Source organism: Toxorhynchites rutilus, chromosome 1 (assembly GCF_029784135.1).
Source record: "Toxorhynchites rutilus septentrionalis strain SRP chromosome 1, ASM2978413v1, whole genome shotgun sequence".
NCBI lineage: Eukaryota > Metazoa > Arthropoda > Insecta > Diptera > Culicidae > Toxorhynchites > Toxorhynchites rutilus.
Window position 1 is genome coordinate 69495078 of NC_073744.1, and position 21995 is coordinate 69517072.

General features: G+C 38.8%; 1 protein-coding gene and 1 pseudogene across 2 annotated transcripts in view; both read left to right on the plus strand.

Annotated features, from left to right (window-relative positions):
• LOC129770391 (protein pellino) overlaps positions 1–21995 on the plus strand; it is a 151529-nt gene that overhangs the window by 116025 nt on the left and 13509 nt on the right. For both annotated transcript variants that reach the window (XM_055773211.1, XM_055773219.1), the window contains exon 4: positions 13120–13311. In XM_055773211.1, coding sequence (XP_055629186.1) covers positions 13120–13311 — 192 coding nt within the window. The remainder of the gene's footprint in view (positions 1–13119; positions 13312–21995) is intronic.
• On the plus strand, positions 3765–3893 carry LOC129763716 (U4 spliceosomal RNA; annotated as a pseudogene).

Consider the following 21995-nt stretch of genomic DNA (forward strand, 5'->3'; position numbering starts at 1 on the left):
GGCAAACATGACGATCATAAATCAAAGAGGTTACCTACTAGATGCGAGGTTAATAGAAGACCTAGTTAAGAGACTACCTTATAACCTGCAAATAGAATGGACACGCCATAGAACGACGACTGGTGATGCCCCATCTTTAGAAGAAATGAGTAACTGGCTGAAACCTCACGCCAAAATAATGAGGAATATGGCTTCTCCTCTACCTTCTACAGTTAGAAGCCAGATACATGTCCATCAAGAGATGCCACGCATGAAATGTCCGGTTTGCTCGAATAACCATAAAATCTTCGATTGCACGGAATTTAAGAACTCCAACATCCAAAAAAGATGTCGATTGGCAGTACAATGTAAAATATGTTTCGGATGTCTAGGCACCGGACATATGGTTAAAGATTGCAGACGATCTAGGAGGTGCGGCTTGAGTGGATGTAACAAGCACCACCACAGAATGTTACACTCGAATCCAGACATGGAACCAACACCTCGTAATACGTCCGCTACAGTTCCGCTTGAAGCCAACTGCAATATTCACAAGTCCTCAGCAAACGAGATATACTACCAGGTGATTCCAGTAACACTTCAACACGGAAGGCATTCAGTCGATACATATGCCTTCCTAGACACAGGGTCTTCCCTGACATTGCTAGATGAGGAAATGGCAAACTCCTTGGACCTATACGGCAGAGAAGAACCACTACAATTAAAATGGACACAGGACGTGTCTCGAAACGAGCTGAACAGTAGAAAAGTACAAGTTCGCATTCAGGGGTCGTCCAGAAGGTCGTACCGACTTGACGGTGTAAGAACCATTAAAAACTTACAACTTCCGACTCAGACAATGAACTACAAAGCAATGGCTACAAAATATCCGCATTTGGAAAACCTTCCGATCGAAAGCTACGAGCTTGCAAGGCCAACAATTCTCATAGGGCTGAATCAAAGCCATTTGCTTACCGCCATGGAAACAAGAAGGGGAAGTGACAATGACCCAATAGCAGTCCGAAGTAAGCTTGGATGGTTTATTTTCGGTAATGTCAGATCAATTTATCAAAACGATCATGAACTATTGCAACACGATAAAGAACTACGAGATATGATGGCTGCGCACTTCTCAATCGATGAATTTAGCATCAGACAACCAATAAGAGTCAACGACAACCCCTTGCCCTTAGAACCGGTCAACAAGTATACCACCGCGAGTTCTAACAACGTAATGCTGATAACCTCGACCGAAGATAAATCAAAAAAATCAACGCGAAAAAAAAGACGTAGAAATAAGACTACAACAAAAGGCATTTCTAAATCTTGGTTCAACATCTCACGTATATTGAAAATAATGATGTTGTTCGTAATGTCGTTCACGTTGATCAACGCTATATCCATAAAACCCGTTGACAAAGACGGTCTAATGTTCGACCACGAAGGAACGTGCTTATTACATAGAGGCATATGGCAAACGAATATACAAACCAACGTAGTGCCCGATGAAGACATTGAAGTAATTAACTCGATACGGAATAATGTGACAGTAGCGATGAAAGACATGGAGTTTGTCATCGAAGACTCTCTCCTAGAGCAAATTGCAACATCTGTTGAACGTTTATGCGATGATGCGATTGATGAGATCAAGCAGACAACGAGAACTAAACGAAGCAAAGGGTTCTTCGGTTTTTTGGCGGACTTAATATTTGGTAGCGACGATATGGAAAACGAGCTACAGGCAATGAGGGTTCATGAAGACGAAAAAATTCACCAAATATCGGAGTCAATGGTAAAAATGAATACCAAGGCGTCCAAAATGGGAGAACAGCTTAACGAGAGATACTATAAATTGTACAAAGACATGACTCAATTAAAACAATTATATTCTGCGGATAAGGTTCAAAGGTTACGAACAACGATGTTAGAAACCACGATATTGGCACGAGAAGTTATCGATGGAACGTTGAATAGATATAGGAAAGTTCGAACGTTTCCTTTGTCCGTCGACGAACTAGCCCAAACCAGAAAAAACATTTCACAAGCGTTGCCAACTGGTTACATTGTCCTGGATCACCCATCAGCCGTAAAATACAACACGCGTGTAGTCAACGGCTCCCTCATAATTACCATGACGAGTGTTGTCATCAACAAAGTTGAGTTCGAGGTATTTAAGATAATACCGATCCCACGGGCTGAGAATGGCTCAATTATTGTAACAGAACATGATCGCATCGCGGTAGGCCACAACCAAGACTTCTTCTACCCATCGATCGAACTAACAAAACTGAATGATACGCATTTAATTACGGTTCAACCAGAACTGAGTAAGGAAGTGGATTGCGTAGCGGCTGTCATACTGCATATCGCAAGTACCCGCAAATGTGCAACAAAACTGTTAACCACGCCTTACGCTATGATGGAGACACTGTCCACTCCTAATACCGTTTTATACTATGCATCCGATACAAAGGCAATAGTTATACATTGCGACAACGTGGTAATGTCACCACCTTATGAGGCAGCAGTAGTAACTCTCCAGCCAGATTGCCGTATACAATCCAACAACAAAACGATACATGCAAGTTTAAATGGCATGAACAAGAAGATTGCAACATACTTCAAATCTAAATACCAGGTGGCCGATCACCTATTGGACGAATTCAATGACACCGTAAAAGATGTGGTGGAGCCGAAGCCCGATAATCCCTACGATAACAACGCTATGATAACCGTGTACAACAGTTAACACCCTTGGACGAAAATGGAAAATATAAGTTTGGATCCCTTCCATCCGAAATCGAAGTATCTTTGGAGGAACGCCGCCCTTTTCGTAAGCATACTAATGATTATAATCGGGATCATTTATCTACGTTGCTGCAGACGAAGATGCTGCACCAGATCCAGAGCCACAGCAGGACCCGATGTCCATATCCGAATGGACAACCTATTGAACCGGCAACAATTAGAAGACACAGCGCTTTAAAACCAAGCATTGGAGGGACGTTCAATGAAGCAAGGCGGCATGCCGAAGAATTGAAGAGAAAAAGTGATTTAAAACTCTGTTAGACCATAAGTACACAAAATGTAAAATAGAAGAAAATAATTGAATATGAAATAATTGTAGTCAAAATGAGGAATCTGACAATGAATAAGAAATATAAGCAACAAAGGGTTGCATAAACTGACGAGAAGATATGTCGTCTAATGTAATAGTAAAAAAAAATATAATTTGTTCAGTGAAAGAAGCAATTAGGCGCCGTTGTATGGCTATTAAAGTACATAAAGTTGAAGACTCTTCTATGGATAGAAGAAGTATTGAATTTGAAAATTGAATACTCCTGCGAGAGTAAAATGAAGTGTAACACAAAGCTAAAATGAATAGGATTTGCATTGTAAATGAATCTGAAGGCAAAGTGGCTAATAAATTGTAACGAAGCTATAACACACCATGTATGAAGAATAAACGGAAGTCATCCGCTCATAGCAAACGAATTGCATTGTATAACTTCAGGTTAGGAAATTGAATGTAAGAAAAACATAATATTGAAAAGAGAATATAAGATGAAACAATTGCGAACTATACAGTAATAAAAGATACAGCATCAGAAGCATAGAAGAAAAAATTATTAGAAACAGATGCGGCGTAGCTCAATTGGTAAATCTGCCTTACGCGATTTACGAGGGCCGGTATGTCGCCGCACGGATCATGCCTTTAGAGCGTGATTCATGGCGAGAACGATAGAGCGGATGCTTAGATCGCGCTCTATCCTAAATACACAGAATAGCTTGCGCAGTGGCTTTATCGTAACTAATGAGGTTTTTCCGAAGTGCGATTATTGCTAGCTGAAAACCTAAATATCATAAAACTCCTCCGGCCAGCGATAACCCGCCGGGAAGGAGAACAAAACAAAAATAAGCAAAACGACGTAATGTGTTTACGATCAGAGCCTATCTCCGATCGTAAATACCGAAGGACGGGAGAAATCCCAAAAAAAGAGCACTATGGGTGCTATAAACGGAGCCTATCTCCGAGCTAGGACAATAAGTAATAAAACGGAGAGGAAAAGATAACACGCCTGCGAGCGTGTTAATAATCATCCCTCGTTCGCCCGTCTGGCTTAGAATAAATAATTGTAATTTTCTCTCTCTTATGCTACGCCCTTCTGGGGTAGATAAGAAGGCAATGTCTGTATATAAGAGAAAACTTGAACAGAATAAACGCACTCTCAACTGGACACTCTCAACCATACCACGGACGTAGGAGCGTCGTGGCGAAGTACCGAACCCCTCTTTTTTGTCATAAACGTATCACAACCCTGGACATCGCCCGAGCATCCTGGACACCATCGGGAGCACCCTGGACATCATCGCCGGCAGATCCCAGCGCAACAAGCGCTGGTAAGTATTGAACACCCCTCCTCCAAAGATCCGAAATTCCAACCACCCTTCCTCTCCCTTTTCCTTCCCTTGGCTCCGCCCGGCCAAACTCCCAAGTGACGCGGTACTACCGGATCGCACCAGTAGGCGCATACTCGTTATACGCTCTACGTGATCTGGCCTACCACATAGCGTCCAGTAAAGGGCTTTCCCTTCGTGTCATCAGCACGATCTCGAACTGCAGCCACATCAGGTGGCTCCAGAGAGGATCTTTCCTCCAGCGTAATCAGCACGATACCCTGCAGCCACACCATCATTCAAATATCGTCAACTGATTCTACAATAAAACCATTCTACTAAACAGTTAGTTTTAAAATTTCGCAGGATTCTAGAATAATATCCGAAGTGATAAACAAGCGACTCGAATAAAATAACAGCGTAGTGCTCTGTCAACAATGTGGTCGTGTCTTGGACACAACCTCCTAAAGTTTTTACAGAATGACACTAACATATTTTTGAAACTGAACGTCAAACGAAAAAATTGCTTTAAAATATTTGCACTGAGTATCCTAACACTCGGTATAACATTTTTCATATCTACATCTTGTTTGAATGGTGTCTTTTAATAACTAATAACATTGACCTCCAACTGAGGATTGTGACTGATTATCGACCTATTATAAGTACCTTTGTGATAGCAGCCCGCCAGAACGAACCTTTGATAAACACGATAACATTGGACGTGATAAAACAGAATAAGATAACTGAAGTGTTCATTGAGGTTTTTTATACTTACTAGTGCCATGTTATGACTGAAGGCATTCACCACGATAAATGTTAATATTTATGTTGGATTTTTCTTCCGTTCCGTGTATTACAGAAACTATAAAAGATATAAAGCTGACGTCTTCGACAAAAGTCCATATCAATATGATCTGAAACTTTGTTGAATACACAACATAACTATTTTGACTGCAAACAAAATTAGGATTATTTGTAATTTTTTCAAAGAAAACATGAAAAAGTTTGTTGTTAGAAAACTTTTTCCCTGTAAAATGAGATGGTGCTGTCAACTCCTAGGACGAGTTTGCATGGAATTCATCTGTAATGATTAGATTCTGTTACTTTTATTTGAATTTTATATTTACTAAATGTACTCCAACTTTTGATCTATTCACTCATATATGTCAGAGCTATGTGCTAACATTCTAAACAACAACTATCCAAACTTCAACTACAGTATCATTGCTATCAGCGAGATCAATCGAGCCCTGCCCACTTATTGTTCACCAAGAATTATCGTCCACGTGAAGCGCCCTGCCGCTTGTGCCGCAGTCGTTTATTGGGCGGTATTTATTGCTCGTTTCGGTTCGATTGCTTCTCGAAGTTATGAAGCTGAAGCACCAAACAGTCGCTTCGATCAACAGCAGCAGCCGACGACTGCATGCTGCATTCGTTCCGTCCACTCACGCACGACTCCGTCACGATGAATCCGATGATTGCATGATCGGGCTCATCCATTGTTGGCCGGAAATGTGATACACACAGCGAATGCATATTGCCATCAACGTATTTTCCTGAGCCTGTCTCTCCAGACGATGCTGTACACTAATATTGGAGCTGGATCGCCAGCGAACTTTCCTTGAACTCAACGCACAAACTCACATCACACATTGTCAGGTGTGGAATATAACTCTGTTTGAAAACATGACGTGGAAAACAACGAACCGAAAGCAGACCTACAGATAGGTAAATATGTTGCTGCGTGAGGTCTCTAAAAATAGGAAAAAAATCGACAAACGAGCACTTTACAACCAATGCTGTTACACCTTGCACCGCACAGGTAGGGGACGACGAGGCAAGACCGTCCCTCTAAGGAAACCAATTTTTATTTAAACGTCCTTCAGGATTTCCCCTATTTGTTGTACTATATATCATTGAGTATCTAATAATCTATTACTAAAAATGTGTAACTGTATAATTTTGTATAACTTTTTTGCGTTTTTTCACTTTTTTCACATTTTTGAAATGATAAAAAATTGCTTTTCATTTCGCTGGCGGGGTAAGAAGGACCACCCATGGGGTAAATCGAACCATGACGGAGTAAGACGAAGCGATGTTATTTTAAAACAGTTTAGTCTAGTAAAAATAACAGGAACAGTGCTGTCTAAGGTACTAAATGTTTCGGGTTGTTCATAAACTACACACAAACTTCTGAGAAGGCCATCAATATTCCACGTGCAGTGTTTTGCGTGAAAAATTTACCAAATTATCGGAATCTATACGGACAATTATTCGGCGACTTCCTTATGTTCTTTCGGGGCATTTGTGTGTAAAGAGACGAGCAAAAATATGGTATTTTATTTGATATGAAAATCATTCAACATCACGTCGAAAGTCTTTCCCCCAGAGCACGTTTTGCATTATTCTGCACTTTTCACGCTTTTTATATTACATTTTACGTATCTTTTAACGCAGAAAGAACCGGAACAATCTACGGAAGGATGGGGACACTGATAATTAACCCTTTTCGGTCGTATTAAATTTGGGCATGGGTGTCGTACTGGTCGGAATAATTTTTCCTTGATAAAGCAGTAATACATGAAAGATTATGAAAAAATAATTTTAATTTTTTTTTGTTAACTAAATACAGTAATCCCTCGCTTACTGGTCAGCTTTTTAACTGGGCGAACGTGAACTGGTTCTTGGATGAGTCAAAAATTACGTAATTACGTAATTACGTAAACGCTGACACCATATTGAAATGGAAGATTTGCTGTGAGGGGCATTCGAATGTAATTTGAAATGTTTGAAATGTATTATTTTCGTATGACAATAACATTGATTAAAATTGAAATTGAAAAAGAATAATAATTTCCTCAAATTATATTTCATACTTGTTGTCGCATTCAATGCGAAACATCCATTGGAATCCTTTTGTTTATCCAATTCCATGATCAACGCGAATCAAACAATTCATTGAAGTTCCCCTCGATTTTATTTCACGGTTAACATGGCGGACCAGTTAAAACGCGAATGTCGATAACTGTTCTTCCCTTTCCGCCCAGTTAGTGAATGTTTACTGTATAACTATTAACTTAACAATATATTTCAATGTGATTTTTTCATATAAAAAAAGATTTTGTTGCTTGAGACACTTATGCGATTATTCAAATAACATGGGACATTTATGCATACAATGAATCTGATACTTATGAACAATCACATCAAATGGTTACAGTGGCTAAATTGTGCTATCATGAGTTTTGCCGCACATTCCTATGCATTTGACGCACTCTGTGTTGTCTTGTGTGGGTGACTACTTTGTTTGATACTGAGTACCGTTATCTATTACTCATAGAACAGGTTCACTAGACATCAAGCTTCGTTTAGGAAAAGCATAAACTAAGTCTTGATTGAGTAAAATATACGATTAGCATTGTTACTTGCTTGCTGTTACCAGAACGGTAAAAAAGGTATGGTGGCTGAGAGCAGACAAGCGACCACAAAGAGTTAATTGAATATACAGTTTTTGTTGGAAAAATCCTTATTTTGGTTGCCTTGAAAATTAGATCGCTTGCAATCACAATGGACGAAAACTTTGTTTTGTTTACAATTTTGATATTTCGGGCGCTCGAGTGTTGCCAAGTATTTCGAAACGACAAAAATAAGCTAATCATGCTTCTTGCGTAACATATTTATATTTATTAGTATAAAAAACTGAGGATTTCTTATAAAACTAGAAGTGGCTCGTCTTACCCCGTCTTCCCCTACACCCCAAACGCGTTACATCGAAGCTTTGTTGCTGTTCGCGGACAGCTGCGGAGACAAATGAATTCTATCGTAGCGCGTGGTTCCGTTGATAGTAGGCAGAGCAGAGGTCATTCTCACATGGCGAAAAATAATTAGCTTCTGAAACAAGTATGGGTGGATGTGCACTGAGAAATGACTGATTTTGGGGCAAACAGTACAATTTTGAGGGTTGTTTTCATAGAGGAAAAACAGGTGGTATATTTCGTATGCGTATTTCAATAGCAGTAGCTATTCCCTCCTTATTCATTGTATGTGATCGATCCTGAAATGACAGATTTTCTCGGCGATAACCGTTTCTTTCACAGTGCTTCATAAATGTCAATTGCGATTGTTATATATGCAACCACTTAAGGAGGGATCATTGCCTGGAAGGTCGAAAATAATGAATCGTGATTTATTTTGCGGACGTTAGGATAAAACCGAACACTTCGGTTATTTTAGTTAATGTTTTAATGTATTTTGTGAGTGCACGAATAATGATTATTACGCTGTTGACAGCTGGATGCGTAGATACTGTCTGAAAATCGATACCTTGCTGGTGGTATCTGTGTCGCAGAATTTCAATGAAGCTTTAGGACAATACCTAAAGCATTACATACGGGTTTTTGAAAATTCGAAAAATTGCCAAAGCGACGGCTGTTAGAAATGATTTATTTTTCATGAAAAATCGCTGTTTAGAAGCTAGTAAAAAATCGTAAAAATGAGATATCAAAAAACGGCTATGTAACGCTTTAGATAATTCATTTTTACATGTTGATAAATTTCGTTCGAGTAGATCCTGAGATATCATTACCACCAGCTGAAAAAACGTGGTTTCGAGAAAAATTCGTACAGCAATACTTTATCGCTTGAGGTAGCCACATACTTTTGGCTGTAACTTTCCAACGAAATCAAATATCGAAAAATACTATTAGTACAACATTTCTAAGGGCATAAGCTTCCCAAAAATGCAAACAAAAAATTCGATTATTCGACTTTCCAGGCCAAGGTCTTCCCTTAAAGACCGGAATGCATCTGTTTATGTACATTGAACAATAAAGGATGTTACGCTAAAAATCTGGACAAATAAGAGTGCGTGTAAATTGCGCATTTTTTCCAACTTCTTTCACTTCTGTACTGGGGTGTAAGTTCAAAATTTCGAAAACGAAAGCATTATGTTTGGATCGCAAGGTTTTGAGCGTTAACATCTTTTTACCAGTTGAACGAAGTGGTGTGATACTCACTTCATTTGAAAGAAAAATATCTACGAGTTATATGCTTTTCACATATTGATTATTATTGCGGGTACAAAAGTACCACCGGGTTGCGTGAATCAATAACTTCAACCTCAACCTCAACTGTAGCGGCTTTAACCCCTTAACATATTATTTAAGTAAAGCGAATTTCAAGGTGACATGAAGAAGATATTATCCAGTGGGGAGAGCTGTGTTCTACGATTGAAAACCGAAGATGAAAATCCGTTCCACAACAATCGATTTCGGATTTTCTGTTGCCGTCCTGCGAAAAGCGCTGTATAGCATAATTTGTGTATCATTTATCTGGGAATGAAGCTTTTGAGAGCGTTGGAGATGTAATTTTGCTAAGAGATGCTGAAATACTACTTGATTATTAAGAAAAGTTTAGTGTTTCAGCTCTAAACAGCGAGCCATAAATAGTAGGAGTGGGTGATCCTGACCCGACACCCTAAATTGCAACGACCATTCATGACATAAAATTCTCCTTTTTTTATAACTTCGGCATTGAAATGTATAGTTTAACTCTTTAACTATGTTTTCTACTATGTTTTTGGTATGAAAAAAACTTCTTATCTTAGTTTTTTCTCAAAAAATCCGTTTTAAAATCTGTATTATATTTATAAGTTCAATTTAGAAGTATAAGTTTCGCTTTACTATCATTGAACGGCACAGTTATTGATTAGACGATGTTGATGGTATCTACGTAGAGCCGGCAAGCATATTCACTGTAGTAAAAATGCAATTAAAACAGTCACCAGGACATGCTTATTTACATTGCGTAACGTAAATACCTTCTTTATAAAATATTTCCGGTACACACAAAAATGTAATGGTTGTAATTAATTAGAAGATAACATAACAGATAGCATAACAAGGCAACAATTCAGATTTGGAGAACTGTCAACGGTTGAAAAGGAGACATAAAGTTACTATGAAGCTAATGCTTAGGATACGGATAGGATTCGATTTATTTTTTCCTTCTAAATAAATTAATCGAGTATGTTTTCATTTAAATGTTCATTTTTTTATTCAAACTTTCGTCGTTCAACCATTTGATGATTCAGCAGATGGTCCTAAAGGCTATTGTTTTGTTCTCGCCCAGTTCAGTAGCTTCTGTTTCTACAGCTTCAACACCAACGTAGATACCTTCAGGTGCTTTCCAAAATCTCCAAAGTCTGGTTCTGCTACATCAGATTTGATGTATTGTTTTTGGCATATACTGCTCAAAAGAGTAAGATAAAGTGATGTGGTCTCCGAATTAATTTGAGTGAATTTAGGTGTTTCAGTTTATTTTGTTTAATTCAACCATCAACCATAGTAAAACGTAGTTCAAAAAACAGTAAAATAGGTTTGCTGACCAACCTTTGGTCATCAAGTCGTTCGAATGGTTCAAACTTCGTTTCATTTTTTGGCTTCGGCCGTAGTTGAATCTCTCTAAGTTATGTTTAAAGACGAATTCCAGTTTTTTTGCAGCCGAATTCAGCATTTGCAATGGTTTCAATATTTTCTGAATTGAATTTATCCTTTGTTTTCGCTTTGAACTGTGCGAAAAAACAACTATAAATGTTTGGAATATGTTTCTATTCTATTTTCAACCCTCTATTCTTTATTTTCAACGCTATTTTGACATATAAGCTATAGGAAATTTTTACAACTACATTGTAATAGATTGTTAGGGATTGTCCAAATCGTTTGGTGTAAAAATATTATTAAATCATCATGCGTAAGCGTAAAGCATTCAAAATTGAACAATTTTTTTATATGTACTCCCCAAGTGTTCTCGAAAACGTAATCCTGCTACAAAATGTCTCGATGCTTCTTCTCGATATATTTTTTTAATATATGAAAAAATTTCAGAGTAAATGAATATGAAAATTCATTTGAAATGAAAGACACCCAAAATTTATTTTTAGCACATGTTTTCGCACCCTGATTTATTACATCAAATGAGCCTAAAAATTACGGAAAATGCGCTACTCCCCGTACTGGTATATCACTTGTATAATATATATGCTATAGCAATATATGAGCAATATGAGCGAGCGAAACAAGAGACACATTGCAAATAAACACGAATTAGAGCTTTTCGCGTGCATTGCCATAAATACGGCCCAGACCGAGATAGAATTCACGTTTGTGCTCTCCTTTTTACTCTAAGGAAACACTTTCCAACTTCATTTCATAACGAGGCGTAATATTATCACGCATTTATGCAACAGCACCAGTAGCTATGTGGACTGCGTGGTCGTGTAAAACAGCCTTGCATTCTAGCCGGACTTGGTTCTATCCCCGTTGACATCGTTTGGATTTCTTTTGGGTACAATCCCAAACTAGATGGAAAGTAAAGAAAGAGATGTCTAGTCCCATATATACAAACATTTTTTTTGTCAAGTTTTGTAATTTTTCGACATATGAAAGTTATTTTAACTTATTTTCTGTATAGGTAAAAAATCTACCTCTTCCTTTTTCTAAACATTGAAAACACAAAACGGCGCAAAACGCTTGCAAAGTGAGATTTTTTTCAGGATTGTGAGTTTCCAAGTCCTTTCCAAAAGCTACAGGCGAATAACTGAAGAAACTGAAGCCTCTATATTTCAAGATATCATTGAGAATTGAGGTGCCTACTTGCTCTTTTCGCACTGTCAGTTGCTTACAAACTACATATTATGCTGTGAAATATATCTCATCGTAGTGGTTCAAGATCGTGAAAAAAGGCAACTCATTCCCCACGCGTTAAACCATTTTTGTTGTGTTATCGGTTTTAAAACTCCGAATTTCAAAGGTATTCGAGAGATACGCAATTTTACGAGCATTATCCAGAATGCTCAAACATTAATATTCAAAAATATTCACGATACTGTCGATCGAGACATTTTATGGCGGAGTTGAACACCAGTAACAATGAAGCAATATATTTTTTTGTGTTTTCATCGGTTACTTTTGAGGTAATTAATCTCATCGTCATCCCCTAATAAAGTGGTAGCATTAACAGCGGATAAATTGTGAAGTTCAGTAAGCCCCGGTGAAGTAATTGTTCCGTGACCTCGACGATGCGTGTATTTTTGCTATTTCCTGTATAAACCGAACGCAAGCATATTTTAATGCGAAGAGCAGCACAACTATGTAGCCAAAGTTTCGCACTACCTGAGAACCAAGACGATTGTTTTCGATATAACAATTACCCGTTTTGTGTTTGCCGGCTTCTTTTCCCATTCCGCATGGCGATGCATTGGCTATGCGCTGTGACGATGGCGTGTTCCATTTGGGTCTAAATGGAACCATTCAGAGGGTCGATTAAATTCAACCGAAGTAATGTTTGGTTATTGGGGCTTCACTACAGAACCTTTGTTGACTGTTGATCACGAAAAGTAGACCACTCGTTCACCAGGTTTACTGTCTATTTTATGAAATTCAGTTGCTAATATTTGTTTATTTCATGACGACGTTTGTCGTGGATGTTTTTGAAATTATCTCATAATGGGCTCCAAGTTATGGATCTGCAGTCTCCGCATCTTCTGAGCAGGATCGATTTTCTGATCACAATTACGAATATGCATCAGCATTTTATTTATTAATATCGATATGCTCTTCTATTCGTTAACGTGCACGAGGACGGATTGAAATGTGATGTGTGGCGTAAATTGAAAACCGCATTTTTCTAGGGAACAAAAAACAAAATTAATTCTCTCCTCCTTTTTCTGTATATCCACAGGTTGGCCGTTCATCAGAATCACCGATAGATTTCGTCGTGATGGACACCCTGCCCGGCGACAAAAAAGACGCAAAAGTTCTACAGAGCACCATATCGAGATTCGCTTGCCGAATTCTGGTGGACCGAATCGATGGACACAAGGCGAGAATCTACGCAGCAGGATTTGACTCGAGCAGAAACATTTTCCTAGGGGTATGTGGCACCAATGCACAAGCGTAAAGATATATTCTTGGGAGTGTATGTGGACGAGCGAGCGAGATAAAGTTTGGCCGTAAATATTCAGTTCCATTAGCACCTGCGGAGCGATTCACCAGAAGGCACCGTAATACGTTTTGACTCTACATCCATATCGGTGTGCGTGGGTATATGTTATGCTGTGCATGAGGGAACTACACATGCGGTTGATATTATATTTTATTTTCAAACAGTTTTCGTTGTCTGATAAACCGTGACACAATCCTTTATAAAATGAAAAAACAAGAAACAACATGGGAACGAAAAAGCAGTTCTGAATTGAATTCAGGGGGAACGATATCAAAAAAGTATAAGGAGCGAAAAAGTTCGGTCCGCTTTTTATTTTCAGAAATGCATTCACAGCAAAGCACCCGTGGATTACACGCGAACGCGAATTCCACAACAAAAATAAAATGACGAATCTCAAAGAACCCAATTTTAATGCATGTATCAAAGGTCCTATAATGCGAACGTTGGAAATTACTCACGGATTTATTGCGCTTCATAACTCTACAGTCCTTCCCGGAATTCGTCCGGTATGTCACAGGTTCTCGCTCTTGTTTCCGCCCATGGATTTCAAATTATCTGATGTGCCACGACTCTACGGAAAGAAAGAGTTAAATGATAGTAGGTAGATAAAATTGCTTTCATACTAAAATATTTTCCTCCGTGTTTTCACCTCATGGCTTTGTCACCCAATTTTGTCGATAATCGGGGTTTTACTGTATTTCAAATCAAAATTATGAATTCATCAACTAGTGTTCAACAATTCTAAACAAAAATGCGATATTTAATATCTGTAATCAGAAAACAAAAAAAATCATGTGTACAAAACATAAACATGACCAGTCTGATGAAACATTCCACTTGATAGGTTTTATTGTATTTAAAGAACTTTTACGAAATGAAGCCGAGCGTTGTGATGAAGAACAATTACATTAACAGGTCTCTGCTCATATGTCAGTACGGATTGAACGAATTTGTAGCTGTAACCGATAGTAAAACACCATTTCGGTCCCACGATATGAAAGTGATATTATATTCCATGTTTTCATGATGATTCTACAAGTTCCTATAGAATCAAAGTGTTCATACAGAGTACGCCATCTCGATCTCGATAATAGAATTATGGAATAACTTTGATAGTTCACTGAAATGTGAGTTTAGTACAATTCATGCATGTATTTATACACACTGAACGAACGCTTTGAAAATGTGGCGCTTTGCGTCGAAAATAATCGATTAGGTTAACTTCACCGGATTCTGACTCTGGTGGCATAAAAATTTGAAGGTTGCGCCCGCAATTAACAGCGCAAACGTAAGAAGGAAGAAACCGTGGAAACCGTCGAGCTGAGGCCTTTCACACCTTCGTCGCCCAGAGCGATTCGGTCGAGTTTCTTGCGGGGCCCAAATTCAACTGTCGGTGCGCTAGAGAAATAAGCGGGCAACGATAATAATGAATTCGGGTTCGATTCACTACTACTTTTCTGTTGAAACCGAATGAAATCAACCGACTGCTGATTAGAAAACTTATAAAAATATGTTTTTAGTCAATTATACAGTGTTGGAAATGATAATAAAAAATGAAATATAACCGAACGTACTTACTTTATATACTATATTCGATGGCGATTAAGAACTACAAATTTATAGGATAATATGGAATATTTTGTTCAATCGATTGCGAAGATTCTGTGAATATATCATATTGAGAACATATGTCACATTTGTGGGAAGATAATCGTCATAAACTACATCACATCCGGCAACTCCGACTTTCCACGTGATTCGTTTTCATTATTCTTTGCGCTTGGTAGATAAAAAGCTAAAAGAAGAATAATAATTGCACAACACGGAGAAGCCCCTGCTTATTCCAAAAAACAGGAAGTGGGTTATATCTATGGTATAACTGCAATGGTGACGTAGGACTATCGTTAATTCAGTGATCATTTGTTTGAAGTTGAATCTGAATCCATTCTGAATGAATGACCAAATGAATATTTGAGGCAGTTTGAAAACGAGAGCTTTTTCGCTTGCATGTTATTTTCAATGCCAAGAGGAACTGTCAGATTATTTTGCAGCAGCGATATCTTTCCGGATTCTTCTCGAAGTCCACCACCAGTGGTTAATGCTAACTCGATAACCACCTGTTAATTGCACATGATTGAAAAACCACAAAATCAATTGTATTTGGTCGCAGTATTATATGGATAGAAAACGTTCAAATAAACTCTTTCGCTTGAATGTAATTTTCAATTCCCAAGGGATCTGGCAGATTATTTTTCAGCAACGATAATATCTTTCCGGAATCTTCTCGATGCTGGATGGCAACCAAACAAAAATAGTTCCGCGCGTGTATGTGTGTGTGGTGGCTGCTCCGATGTCTCAAGCGGAACCGTTTTTCGGTGCTGATACTCTCTTGGTCACCTTCTCTTCTCCTCCTGCCTCCTGCCTCCTGGCTTTTCTGCCCTTCCTCACAGTTCCAAACAAACTGCATGTCTTTCAGGTCAGGTCAGGCTAGGTAATGAATCCCTCGATCCCTTGATTCCTCGCCGAAAAAGAATAATTTTCAGAAGCTTTCCTGTTTTTTTTTAATTTTTTTTTTATCCAAAATATATATTTTATTAAGGCTCATATGGCGTCAGCCTAACGGGGCCGGGAGTTCAATATTTTGACAATGTTTGCTTAGACTTTGTTAGTAATATGTAACCGATTACTCGCGGTTGACTCGAGGTTAGTATTACAAGTGTTCTCATAATTGGTATGTCGCAGTCTTCGATGCTCTGTACGTGTGCCCGACACGGGATACTTCCTATTGGGATGCAGCTGACCATTACTCAGCAACGCCCCCCTAGTCTGTACCCCATATCTAGCGTGGTGCGTCTTTCTCGACTCGAGGAATCCAGGATAGAATGGTCACTAGCCGGCGCAATCATCAGCTCGTGTAGAGAATAATCAGTGGACTGCACAACCTTCGGCCCGTGCATCTGTAAAGAGTGTGTGTATGTATTGCCGCGACTAAGTAAAAGTTTATCGATCGGATAGGAGGGATATGAAACGGGGACACAACGAAGGAAACATCATTAAACGTTGACATCGGCGTTTCTGAGGAACAGGTATAGATGAAGCAGAAGATCAGGATCCCGGCTACCTAAGATATCCCGGACGAGGATATCCGATTGTCTGCCTTGTGCTCTCAGTGCTCTAGAGAGCTGAGAGCGAGCAGCATGGAACCGGATACACGACCAGACAACATGCTCGATGTCGTGGTAGCCATCGCCACAATCACAAAGATTGTTTGCTGCGAGCCCAATGCGATAGAGATGCGCGCTTTCCTGTTAATTGCGATCAATTGAAAAATCACAAAACCAAATGTATTTGATTGCATTGTTATTTGCATAGAAAACATTAGAATAAACTGTTTCTCATCAATGTATTTTTAAATTCTCAGGGGAACTGACAGAGTATTTTTCAGCAACGATTAGTTCTTTCCCGATTTTCCTCGATACTCGAAGCCCACCAGTGGTTAATACCAACTCGATAACCACCTGTTAATAGCACTTAATTGAAAAATATTTGGTCGCAGTGTTACATGGATAGAAAGCATTAAAATGAACTCTTTCGCATGAATGTATTTTTCAGTTCTCAGGGGAACTGGCAGATTATTTTTCAACAACGATTGCATCTTTCCTGAAATTTCTCGATGCTGAATGGCATCCAAACGAAAATAGTTCCGCGCGTGCATGTGTGTGTGTTGGCTGCTCCGATGTTTCAAGCGGAACCGTTTGTGGCATCACTCTCCTCCTGATGGATTCCCTTTCGGCCTAAGGTGCACAAACAGGCTCTTGGTGACACCGTTCATCCGCGCTTTCATGATAAACGAAGAGCTTCACCACAACAGCGACAACATGCTCCAATCACTGTTCAATTATAACTGAGTGAATTTCCGAGTGGCGCTCGCTTATATACCGATTGGTGATTTCAATAGCCTGTTTTGAAAGCAATTTTAAGACTATTGAAACAAGTTTTTGGATCAAAAAGTAACAAGTATATAACGCGTAGACATTTTATCTTTCGAATGAAGTGTTAATCATACCATTTCGTTCAGCTGTTTAGGAGCTATTAACGCTCAAAATCTCGGTCTCCGGCGTAACGCTTTCGTTTTCGAAACTTTGATTTTACACCCTGGTATAGAAATGAAAGACGTAGTTCTACGTCAAAACAATATGTCTATTATGTATATTTTTTTAGACACACATGTGTGTTTTTCATCCTTAAAATGTTCACCGGACGGCGTAATAGTAAATCTGAAAGCGAGGAAAGAAGTAACGACGAAATAGTGCGAAGCGTTAGGAGGAAAGTTTCGAGTATTATCTCATCGAGTTCCGATTAGGATATTGAGGAACTATACGCAAGAGAAGACATGGACGATATGTTAGATGAACTTACTATAGACGACACAATGATATTGATTTTTCAACAGTACATTTTAAATGTGATTTTTCACAAATAAGTATGTTCTATTAGTCAAGCAATATCTTTTGATACCCATATTGATGAATTGAAAAAAATGTCCCATTTTGTGATGGCGTTCATTTTGGATTTACATTTTCCATAAATAACTGTGTTCTACTAGTCAAGCCCTTTCATTTCATACCAATATTGATGGGGTTTTGGTAAAATATATAGTCCGCCATTTTGTACCGGCCGCCATCTTGGATTTTCAAGATCATAGAATACGCAGTTATAACAGGATTTTCAAGATCATAGAATATAAGTTATAACGACAGCAGAGATATGAAGGCGTGCTCCAAATTTCAGATCAATCGGTCAACAGGAAGGAGGTTAAATTTCTAATGATGTGGGACAACCCTGCAGATAAACATACAAACATATTTACAGTAGGTAATTCTGGATAAAACCGTTTAAAAGTATAGTATAAAAACTATATTTTTATGTTTTTGATTTTTTGATTATTCTTGATAACCCATATTTACATTTAAGTGCCCATTTTATCATATTCCGTTTAAAAATCCTATTCAAATTAAACGAGAAAAGTGTCACCCACATCTGGGTGACGGGGCCTCCCAGGAAATACACCCGTCACCTAGATCTGGGTGATGGAGCGATCGAGGTGTTAAGGCAGTATTCTAGTCTAGAAATTTGAAAAAAAAAATCAAAATTTTTTCCATCATATTTCTGTACTTTAGGCATTCACGAATATACTCTAGAAAGAACTTATCGAAAATCTTATTATTTACTGAGTTAGAGCCATTTTAGTGATGCGGTATCTAACCTGCTACGGCCATAACAATGAACTTCAAACGCGTTTTTCTCGAAACTAGTCTTTTTTCAAACTGGCGTACACGATATCTCAAGTTCTACTGAACCGATTCATGTCGAATTTATATGGATACAATCTGCAGACATCTCTCTATCGCATGAGCTTCTAAAAAAATGATATTTTTAAAATTTTATTATTTAAAAAAAAATCGAGAAACGTAAGAAAAAAAGTTTTTTTTTTCAAACAGCCACCATTTTGTCAAAAACCTTGTCCGAGGTTCATGCAATAGCGGCATCTTCACTGTCTCAGAATCTGTTCGATTTTTTTTGTTTCAGATAACCAGAAGTACTGGAATCGTTACGCCAGGCAAATTTTTTTTTGGAACCCCTCACTTCATCACCTCTTAATTATTCTAGTTATGCGCTTTTTTTCTCCGTTAATTTTTTGTTTTATTGTTAAAAGATAGATGAATAAATAATGATATAATGGATAGTAAAAATATTTTTCGTTTTATTTTTGCGGAGCTCGAAAAAACGCCCGAAATTCGTGTCTTTACACCTCCGTCATTCCTAAACCATGAAAGGTTGAACGGGAACAAAAAAAATCGAATGAACTAAAATGGGCGGGTCATATCTATGATATTACCGCAAGGTTGACGTGGGACTACCTTAGCTTACCAATCATTTGTTTGTAATGATTAAATTTTTGATTGAATGAAACAATTTCCGAATTCAATTGAATTCAAAATATTTGATTCGTAAGTAAAAAGATTTAATAAATGCCATGTAACATGTAAACTCAATTCATGCATTGTGATAGATTATGTTCTTCGTTACAAGTAAATGACGTTCCTTTTACGTTTGGTATGATGCCTAGGACAAAATATGTGAACGGAAGAATTATCAAACGGTTATTTTATTTTACATTTTCCTCTCAATTTTGCATTTGCTCTAAAGTGTACGTACTTCTCGAACCGCGAATTTGCTTGATTTGATGAACTTCAGGCACTCAGTTTCGATTTTGACATGTACGTCGAACGCTTATTGTTTAGTCAATAGGCGTTATCGCACCAATTAATTATCAACATTTTGCCTAATCATCAAATGGTATGCGTAGATATTCAGTGAGCAGAAGATATGAAGACATATCCTTCAATGCAATTTTGAATAACCGAGCCAAAGCGTTGTGTTCGTACCCGCTTTTGTCATCCGTGTTAGGAAAACACTTTTCGGAGTGCAAAGAAAACATGCGGGTGCAGAAATACCTTCGGCTTGCATGAGTCAACAACTTCAACTTCTACTTTTTATACTATAGTGGCTTTAAACTTGAAAGTCCATTCGCCTCTAGTATCTGCACGATTTTCCCAGGTTTCTAAATTTAGAAGACCGTGTTAAGAAAACATATTTTTGTCTGCACAAAGGCAAGCAAGTACAAAAGCACTCGCAGTTTGCATTTATTTGCAAAGCCGATTTCCCCAGACACCTTGGTTTTGAAGTCTGTGTTGGGGAAACACCTTTCCGCCGGAAGAAAAATGCCCTCGACTTGCATGTATTTGCAAATGTCAATTTACCCAAGCTCCTTGGATTTAAAGCCTGTGTTAAGGAAACACATTTCAATCGGAACAAAAATGCCCCCGACTTACATGTATTTGCAATGCCAATTTCCCCAGACACCTTGGTTCTGAAGTCTGTGTTAGGGAAACACATTTCCGCCGGAACAAAATTACCCCCGACTTTCATGTATTTGCAATGCCGATTTCTCCAATGCTATTTGGTTTTGAAGTCTGTGTTAGGGGACACATTTCGGTGAGAACAAAAGTCTCCATACTTTCTTGTATCTACAATGTCGATTTCCCCAAGGCTGCTTGGTTGATATGGCTGTGTTGGGGAAACCGTAAATCGGGCCAATCAAAACGAGGCAGTTAGGGCGTTTCGATAACGCTTAACATTTTACAGTTATTCAATGATTTATCTAATTATTCAATTGTTCAATAGTTATTCAATTGTTTATCTAATGAAAAATAACATTTCATTAATTGCGATAGAAGCGTAAAAATATTGCCTAAAGGGTGTGTCACATCAAATTGCATCACGGAAAAAACGCTGTAGAAATTCGCCCAGTAGACCGATCCTTTTGAAAATTTTAGACAGTAAAATAAAAACTATTAAACAACTTTTGGCATTTTCTTTCTATTCATACTTCGAGCCCAATCCCGTATACTCGTACCTTCCTCTTTACCCCGTCCATAAGGTTCTGTACAACGTCAGGTTGTAGTTTTTTTTGAATAGAAATCCATTTTCTCTTGAAGTCCGCCTCCGATTTGACAACTTTTGGGTTCTTCCGGAGGGCCTGCTTCATAATCGCCCAATATTTCTCTATTGAGCGAAGCTCCGGCGCGTTGGGCGGGTTCATTTCCTTTGGCACGAAGGTGACCCCGTTGGCTTCGTACCACTCCAACACGTCCTTTGAATAGTGGCACGAAGCGAGATCCGGCCAGAAGATGGTCGGGCCCTCGTGCTGCTTCAATAGTGGTAGTAAGCGCTTCTGTAAGCACTCCTTAAGGTAAACCTGCCCGTTTACCGTGCCGGTCATCACGAAGGGGGCGCTCCGCTTTCCGCAAGAGCAGATCGCTTGCCACACCATGTACTTTTTGGCAAACTTGGATAGTTTCTGCTTGCGAATCTCCTCCGGAACGCTGAATTTGTCCTCTGCGGAGAAGAACAACAGGTCCGGCAGCTGATGAAAGTCCGCTTTGACGTAGGTTTCGTCGTCCATTACCAGGCAATGCGGCTTCGTCAGCATTTCGGTGTACAGCTTCCGGGCTCGCGTCTTCCCCACCATGTTTTGCCTTTCGTCGCGGTTAGGAGCCTTCTGAACCTTGTATGTACGCAGGCCCTCCCGCTGCTTTGTCCGCTGGACGAATGAACTTGACAAATTCAGCTTATTGGCGACATCCCGGACCGAACTTCTCGGATCACGTCTAAACTGCTTAACTACGCGCTTGTGATCTTTTTCACTGACGGAGCATCCATTTTTGCCTTTCTTCACCTTCCGGTCGATGGTTAGGTTCTCGAAGTATCGTTTTAGTACTCTGCTGACCGTGGATTGGGCGATTCCCAGCATCTTACCGATGTCCCGATGTGACAACTCCGGATTCTCGAAATGAGTGCACAGGATTAATTCACGACGCTCTTTTTCGTTCGACGACATTTTTCCAAATTTACGAAAAAATGACAGTGAATCATGGCCAACGTGATCTATACACTCTTATCTGATTATAAGCGAAAGCTGAAGATATAATGCCTAAAAATTAAATTTCTACAGCGTTTTTTCCGTGATGCAATTTGATGTGACATAC